Source organism: Poecilia latipinna, unplaced genomic scaffold (genome assembly GCF_001443285.1).
Source record: "Poecilia latipinna isolate Pla-1442-1.1 unplaced genomic scaffold, P_latipinna-1.0 Scaffold757, whole genome shotgun sequence".
Lineage (NCBI taxonomy): Eukaryota > Metazoa > Chordata > Actinopteri > Cyprinodontiformes > Poeciliidae > Poecilia > Poecilia latipinna.
In genome coordinates this window covers 151,538-160,573 of record NW_015113373.1, presented here as the reverse complement: position 1 = coordinate 160,573, position 9,036 = coordinate 151,538, and the positions used below count along the sequence as shown (strand labels likewise).

The 9,036-nt window shown below is 39.8% G+C and overlaps 1 protein-coding gene across 1 annotated transcript in view; it reads left to right on the top strand.

Moving 5' to 3' along the window:
- Positions 1–3,426, top strand: part of irs2b (insulin receptor substrate 2b) — a 16,387-nt gene extending 12,961 nt beyond the window's left edge. Inside the window, exon 2 of the mRNA XM_015045963.1 lies at positions 2,731–3,426. Coding sequence (XP_014901449.1) covers positions 2,731–2,735 — 5 coding nt within the window. The 3' untranslated portion in view covers positions 2,736–3,426. The remainder of the gene's footprint in view (positions 1–2,730) is intronic.
- The last annotated feature ends 5,610 nt before the right edge of the window (positions 3,427–9,036 follow it).

Genomic DNA, 9,036 nt, shown 5'->3' with positions numbered 1-9,036 from the left:
GGGGTGGGTGTGGGGGGGCAGGTCCGGGGCCGGGGGTGGGGGGGAGGGGGGGGGGTTTTTTTTTTTTTTTGTAGCAGGGAGAGGTGGGGGCGTGTGTGCATGTGCTTGTAAAAAGGAGGAGGGGTAGGGGCTACTGAGTTCATCCCCCCCTGCTGGATCCCCTCCTCCCAGTAACACACCCACTTTCCCAAACCTTCCAGCCTACCCCTTTTCTTCGCTGCAATCTTCTTGGGTTTGAAAAGTGCCGTGTGTGGCCGTCTTTGCAATTATTGTTCTTAGAAGGGATGAAAAAAAGAAATAAAATAAAATAGATAGAAGAGGGGTGATGCATCACTTTGTTTTTAGCAGCCACACCTGGTTGTTGATCTGAGCTGGTGAGGTGATTCAATTCTCCTTCCCGGCAGATCGCACTCATTCTCACCCAAGTGCTTGCCTCTACAGGCTGCTGACTAGCCCATCCCCTCACACACATTTGGATCGGTATGGTCTCCGAGTCCCATGACCTCACTGCATTCCCGTTCCTCTCTGTCAGGTTCGTTCTGTTACTGTGGTTTTTCCACCGCTTCCCACCCCGCCATGTCTGTTTTCCTCCCTCTCCGTCAGCACAGGTGGCCTCAGGAGTAAAATCAATTATCCGGTTATTCAAACGAGCTTTTCCAGATCCATATTTTTGCATCCTGGACAACAACTCCCCCTCAAGCAACTTCCCTGTGCTTTTATTTTTTGTTTTTTTGTTTTCCTCTTTACAACTAACATTACTATCTACGTTCTCCTTCAAGGCAGAATATATAGAGCAGAGATAGAGAACAGAAGTGTGTGTGTTTGTATGTTTATGGTGGGAAGGGGGTGGAGGAAGGGTGGGAGGGGAGTATACAGGGATTCTGAATGAAAGGTTTGTTTTAGAGAATGACTATCACGTCCAGCTTTGTGAAAACGGCTCTTGTTCTTCACGGCCAGGAAGAAGCAGAGGAGGCAGCGAACGAGAGAAGAAATGCAGCCGCTATCTCTGCGTGCGTGTGTGCATGTGCGTGTTTGTGTCAGCCAGCCAAGACTTCCGCTCCTATCTGATAGCCTTGCATGCAAATGAAACCTCACAAACATGTACACAGGGGCATGAGGTCAGCACAGCTTTCCACTGAGAGACATGCTAGACGTCAGACACCGAGCTCTCAGGGTATTTGGAAGCACATGCGTTTGTCTGAGTGCGAGGGACAGATGAAAGTTCTGCTGAGGTGAAGCGTCGGTATTTTCCCTTCTTCTGGTCGTCAGGAGAGTCTTGTCGTGTTTCAGCTGCATAGTGTTAAATGCCTCACTGTTTTATCCCCCCTGCTGCCGCGTCGGTGTTCACCGGCCGAGGTACATGCAACACAAAAGCAAAACTCCTCGAAGAGCAACTGTTGTTTAAAGTGGGACCATTAAGCCCTGTCTACACAAAAGAATATTTATTTTAAACTAGTTATTTATAAAAAATAAAAAAAAGGTGGAAAACATTAGCTACTTCAAAATACAGAGGTGGAAAGAAGATATGACATTTTGTTTACAAGCAAAATATTTTAATCTTGTTTCTTGGCACTGATTGGCTGTTCTCCCAGAGCGGAAATATGGCGGATTGTAGATGTTAGATTCTGCAGTAAAACAAACAAAAAAAAAAAAACAGTTATGAGCATTTATAGAAAGGATTTGTAGTATTTGCAGATTTTAGGTTTTCCTGTTTTGCTGTCATCCTTTACCCCCACAAATACAGGGGCGTTCACTGCATAATTTTCAGTCCAGGTTTAACTTGATTTTTGTGCTTTTCATGGTTATATTTCCACCAAAATATTTGAAATCCTATTTCTGTTTCTCAGATTGTGTTGTAAAAATCACTGAACAAGCATCTACCATTTTTAAATTAGCTACCAGCATTTTGTAGAAAAAAAGAAACAGTGACAGAAGGAGAGGCATGTGATTGGCTAACTGATGAGGCTAAAGTTAGCATCTGCTTTTGAAGGGTCCTATAGGAGGATTTGAACATCCTCGCCCTGGTTTTGCTCTCTTTTGAGGGAATAAATACCTTCCTTCATGGAAAGTCTGAAGTGTTTGGCATATCGAAAGCATGAAATAAGCAAACCAAGGTGTTTTGTGAGTTTGAGGTGTTTGGATCCAGTTCCAGACAGGCTGAACGATAATATCTTCTGTCTTTGGTATCATGACGATTGAACCACCACACTTATAATTGCTGAACAAAAGAGACAAACCAAGAGACACATCTACTAGTTTCAATTCCCTTCAACAGCCTGAAAGATAAACTCATATTCCAACTCTGCTGTCTTACTACAGAAGGCACAGGCTATTGTAGCAGGAAGTGACACAACTTTGAGTTCATCAGGTGTGTGAGTTCAGGGCTTTTCTCATAGGTCCGAACTGCTTTTAAATACTGTTAACAAAAAAGAATGCCCCTCTAAACAAACAGAGGTTGTATTTCTTTAAAACAGTTTACCAAATCATCATTTTTTCTTTTTTTACATATATGTAAAGTTTTACACAGTCAATAAATAACACCCGAATGGTTCCAGCATTGTTGAGGTATCTCCACAGCCTCACCCAAAACACAGACCTGACTTTTTCCCATTGTGGAGCTTTTCTTTCATTCTCCATTAAAAATATACTGAATGGAAACATGTGTTTTTATCACAGTACGACATCTGGTACTATAAAGTTTTGTTGTTTTTTTCCCCCTTCTTCTTCCAGAATGAAGACTGACGGGTCTTCCCGCCTCTCCTCCTCATCTTCCTCCCCTTCCTGTGAAAGTGAAACTCCGCTGTATCCAGATGATAAGGTCACCACTGCAACAGCTGGACAGCTGACCTCCCTTAACCTCTTCGCTGCCCTCTGTGGGGGGGGTTTGGAGACGGCCATAACCATGGAAACAGAGACATTTGACCCTTGACCTAATTCCCTCCTTTCCTTTTTTTCTCAGCACCCAAACATCCAGGTGCCATTGCTGCTGTAGTGCTAGACCAAGAACTCCGACAGAATATGAAACTCTTAACACTAGATAGGTAACTTTATCTCATTTTCTAGGCCTTCGATCTCTTCTGCAGTACATTATTAGAGCATTTACTGTTGCAGTTTATTCCATTTACAGACTTAGAATCGGATTTTATTTTGGCTTCAGCCAAGTAGTTGTCAGATTTTTCTCACCTGAAAACCTGTGAACCAAACCTGGAGAGCATGCGTACGCAATTACATGCAAAGGAAAAAAACAAAAAAAAACAAAACAAAACCTTTCATGAATACTGATAACATGTATTTATTTATTTATCTATGATGTATGTATGTATTAAATGAAAAAGGTGTGAGAATCTGCATACAGGGTTGAGCTGCAAAAAGAAGACGGCATTTATGAGCATATTTAAAAGTCAAAGGTAATGTCTACTTACACAAGAAAAAAAAAACCCTACCTCAGCACTGAGTCAAACAGTAGAAATATATATGAAATATTTATTTTCAGAGGTGAATGTTAAAATAAAATGCAAAAAAAAAGTACAAAAAAAAAAAAAAAACATCAATCCAAAGCCTTACTCTAGCCATCAGCCTCATTCTGATGGACCCTGTTAGTTTGGACCTTTAAATACACAGTATCAACGATTTACCTGATCATTTTCACTGACTGAATGTTTATCAGAGCCAGCCTCTCTGAGATTAAGTTCCTTATCTTGCCACATCTATAACAAAAGTGATGTATTCAAAGTCCAGAGTACTATATTTATTATGATCCACGACATGGTGTTTTCACACAGAGAGAAATAATGCCAGGAGGACCTTAGTAGCACCACAGGCGCATGCAGCAGAGCAGCAGATCTGCGTCTGCCTGTCTGAGCACAAGTCTCATTTCACCTGTGATGTCCTGCACAAGTCCTGCAGGAGACGGTGACCCGCCTGGACTGGGCATGGAGCGGTGTAAGATTCTAACGTGATGACAACTTTGGAGAAAAATAGCAATTTCATTATACCAAGGCTTTTATAAAAAAAAAAAACCCTAATGGAAAATATAAAACACCCATTTAAATCAAGCATGTAGAGACAATTATAATAATGCTCTCAGACATTTTTTTTAAATTTAAAGTTATTTGACAAAGAGCTACGCAAAAACAATTTATAAGAACATAAAATGTTGGGATCATTTTCAAGGGCGTGTTGTGTAGACTGAGATATTAGTGAGCAGGTTAATTATAGCTCACTTTGCCAGTAAAATATTTTTACTTTAACAAGAGCAATGAACACTCCTGTTTCCACGACACGACTGTCCTTGTTTTTGCCAACCAGAAATATTTCCAAACAGCTGAATCGGTATTTCTCTCGTAAGTGAGGGAAAACCGTGGCACTCTTTCTTCAGCCAGCTAACCAGCAGTGGCAGTCGCTGAAAAACGAAAACACGGCAGAAGATGTTGATGGCTATAAAAGTTCAACTTTTTCTTTTTTGAAAGCCTTGATAGTGGAAACCGGACCATGCCCAGTCAGGACAAGCGTCAGGAGAATGAATGTTTGCGAGCGAGTTATACAGCCTGGGATAGTATTTTTTCCCCTCACCTGATGCCTCATTGCAGCGCTCCGTCACCAAAGCAATGTGGCACACGAACCTCGCAGGACCACGGGGCCCCACGCCCTTCGATTAGGCTCCTCTGCGCGGTCCTGCATTTACAAACTTTCCAGATTGTAACACAAGACACGCTGAATGTAGTACGTGCTGTGTTCTGAGCCTGGGAACGCAGGCTTCAACGAGGCAACATCCAGATGTACTCACCAGAAACCACCACACACTTACACTCGCCGAACAAAAACCAAGGGAAGCATTTTATTTATCTCAACTCACAGGTATTTTACCTTCGCCTATATACTGTAGATAGAGCGGTGTTACAGAGAATTACATCTGAGCAAATGCTGAGAAAATTTCAGAGGTGTTAAGTTAAAGAATATGTTTGTACTGTACATAATATGTGTTTGAGTGAATTTTTTTTTCTTTTCTGATACAACAAAAGCACTAATTAAGTTATACGATGACCAACAAGGTTTGGCTTTTGATTTCTTTCTTTCTTTTTTTTTGTTTGTTTTTTACTGTCATGGGATAGTCTTGCAAAATGGATGCCACTATGAGGACATTTTCTAATGCTGTAGTTCTGGAATATAAAATAAAATAAAAAATAGAAAGAAAAAAAATGATTAATACTTGACACAATTACTTCTTGATACTTAGGTACGACATGGCATCTATGCAATATTTACACCTTTCGAAAAAATTAGTTTACAGAAATGAACCAAATGTAGAAATAATGTTGATAATGTTTTTAAAAAAATTAAATCGAAAATGTTTGCCATTTGTACAATTTTTGTCCTCCAGTTTTGAAATGGAAAACCTTTTGGCTTTTTTTTTTTCTCATTTTCTTTTTGCTAATGAAATATTTTTGGCGTTTTCAGCAGTGTTTTGCATTTTGGAAAATGTTTTTATTCAGCTTCATAAAAAAGGTTACGACCCGGGCTTTGGCTTGCCTTGCTGTGTCTTCATTGTAAATATTTCATATCATGCACATTGTGATGCTACTAAGAAATGATAATTTAAACTTAGTTTATTGCTTTAGATTGTATTGATTCTTTATAGATACATGCAATAAATGATATTTAAGAAAATTGAAGACTGGTTTGTGTTTCTTGCTCATCTTCTCCTAAAAGATTGTTTTTATAACTCGTCCTGATTCATAAAAAAAAAAAGAATCAAAATTGAGCACATATTGTTTTCTACGTCTATATGCATAATTTTAAAAAGATTATCTCGCAATAGTTGCAGCATTAGCACTGTCATTGTTTTTGTGCTTGGTTGTCCCGACCTCCAGCCATGATGAAACAGCTAGAGGGATTTAATATCATGCTGATTCTTTGTTTGAATGACAGGCGAGGTTCCAAGTTTCTTTGCACTTGTAAAACTATTTATACTCCTTTGAACTTTTCACATAATGTCAGGTGAAAACTATAAACCTTAAGATTATTTTCATGCTAAAACCAAACCAAAGTAGAACACAAACGTGGAGTGGAAGGAAAACAAAACATAGTTTCTAGTTGCACTTTATTATAAATAAAAATCTGCGAATGGGCTTAATACTTTGTAAAACCACCTTTGACCCTGATTAGTTTATTGGTATGTCTCAAACTGTTGAACATTTAGAGGTAAAAGTGACAGAAAATGTTTTCCATTCCTTTTTTGGCAATACAGCTTAAGGGTTAGCCAGACTGAGGCTAGTGCATCTGTGAACACAGATTTCCAAGTTTTGCTACAGATTCTCTGTTGCAATACTGTCTCGACTTTGACTGGACCATTCCAACACATCAACATGCTTTCACCTAAACCATTTCATTGTATCTCTGGTGGTATGAAAGCTTAACCTCTCCTCTAGTTACAATTCTTCTTCAGGTTTCCATCCAGGATTATCCTTTTTTTATTTTTAGCTTTGTCCTCTTCCTCACCAAATCTGACCAGTTTTTATGTCACTGCTCTCAATAAATCAATACAATTTTATTTGTATAGCACATTTCATCAGCTTTACGTCATAACAAACACAAAAACACAAACTCATGCAACATAGAATCAACAATCAAAACATCACATTAAGTCAAGTGTGATTATGTTTCAAATACAACTTTAAACATGCTAAAGAAAACCATCTTCAAACTATCATGATGCCACCATCATTTTTCACTGAGAGCATGGATGTTGTCATAACGGCTGGATTTGAGGAGTGCACCACTGACCGTGGCAAAAAAACAAAACAAAACAAAAAACACTGACCGTTGCCCTGACAACGCGGGGCTCTTTGATAAATGCTCTGCTCTCAGGTCAGGTGGACTCCCCCTCCTTATACGGACAGGTTTATCATTCTCTACCCCCGCTTCGAAGTTCTCTAATACTTATTCCCTGCTCTGTGAGCTATGTTTATTGTTCTTCGTGACGCTGTTCTCATGTTCTCTAATGTACTGTGCCTCTGTCGCCTTTAAAAACATCTGAGTTTATATTGAGATTAAATCACACACAACGTGACTCTGACCGGGTGATTACTGTTGCACTGGGTTTTACATAAGGTCAAGTAACACTTTTCATGTTTGTATAAAAAAAGACTTTAAAAAAGACGTTCCTTTTACGTTAAAATTATGCACTCTTTCATTTTGAGCTGGCAGAAACAAGTCCAACTAAACACATCAACATCTGCAGATGTAGCATACTCAAAAAAGTTCAAAAGTAGTGCAAATACTGTTCATGAAGCCCTGCACTCGAGCTGAAAATGATATATTTGTCCTTGAAGTTTTGTAGCTGTTGTGGAGGAATTGTTTGGAACAGCTGGAAAAAGACGGGTTGAACCGCAGCGACGTGCTGGTTGACTGACAGTGAGGAAGGTATAGAATAATAGCCCTGGGGTGGAGGTCATACATTAGGCAGATGTCCCAGAAGCACAGATCGAGGGCTAATGCGAGGGCAAAATCCTTGAGGGTAAAGTGGAAAATATTGTCTGTAAAGCAAACATCATGTCACTGTTATTTAATTACTGAGTCCATCCCCTGCTTGATTTGTTGCTAATGTTTAAGTCAAGTCTATTTCAGTTTGCTAAAACGTAGAAAATATGTTGCAGGCATGTTCCGTCCTGACAGGTCTCCTGTTTCGTGGCTTGTTTGCTGATAGAGTGATATTTTCAGTGCTTTATGTTGACCGAGTCAAATATGGAAGACATGTGGTACTTTACCTTAGACTCAAATAAAGGCATTCTCGATAAGACCATGCAAATCGCAATTGCGAACCCATTGAACTTCACCGTGTGTGAATAGCGTCTGCATGTCTGGGTGTGCACGAGGCTCTGTATCCATTTACACAAGTGAGCATATGTGTTATCTGGGGTTTGTGGGGGTGGGCTGGGGCAGATGTAAGAATGGAGAGGTCCACATGAGCAGCATAAAGTAGCCTGTGGCCCCAAGGGGGTCATCCGACTTATGGACAGGGACCTTCAGTGGTTCCAAAGGAAATGGTACGCTTCCGGAAAAGCTGTCTGGGACACCACATTAGCAACTGAGTGTATAAGTGTGTGTGTGCGTGTGTGTTTTTAAAAGCAAGCAGGCTGTGTGGCCATTTGTGGATGTAACGCTCCACATCCCCACAAATCCCACTCTCCATCCCCACCGCCCAATCAAAACAGACAGCCTTCAGTTGTCCTGAGTGACCACTAATAGCTGACATATTTTCAGTATAACACTGGGTTGGTGGTATGAATCACAGGTTTCTTCTGTTTTTGTCACACTAAAATGTTTAAGAGTATTAAAGAATGCTTATATTAGATAAAGGTAACCTGAACTTTCGAATTATAATTTCATTTATACAGGGGAAAAAACCCCATCCAAGGCAATCTAGTTCCACCCCTGTTACATTGTGAATTAACTGTGATTAACCATAACTGTTGGAAAGCCAAGCTCAATTTCATCATGTGTAACCAGGTCCAATTACTGGAGTCTGTTAGACATCTATCAGTCTAGAAATGGTTACAGAGTCATTTCTCCGGCTTCAGCACTCCAAAGAAACACGGTGATAGTCATTTTACACAGATATGAACAAGTAAAGAAAGTAAGAATGCCAGTGAAGCCTAATGATGTCATAAATCTGCTTTAAGAAGTTAGAAAAAAGGCCAAGAATAACATCTAAAGCAACATCTAAACCTCACTTCCTTTAGTTAAGGTTAATGTTCATATTTTAACAGAATATGATCTGGTCTCACAATTAACCAAAAATCTTGATGGTCCCTAAGGAATCTGACAGTTTTCTGTGGATGGAAGTGACAAAAGACGGTCTTTTGAAAAACGTGTGACTTGTTATGTGTGGCGTTAAACTAATAAAGCATTTCAGAAAACAGACACCATAACAAAAAGTCAAACATGGTGGTGGTAGTGTGATGGCCTTGAGCCGCTTTGCTTAAGGACCTAAATGACTTGCTACAACTAAAGCAACTGGCCTAACCTGAAATTAGA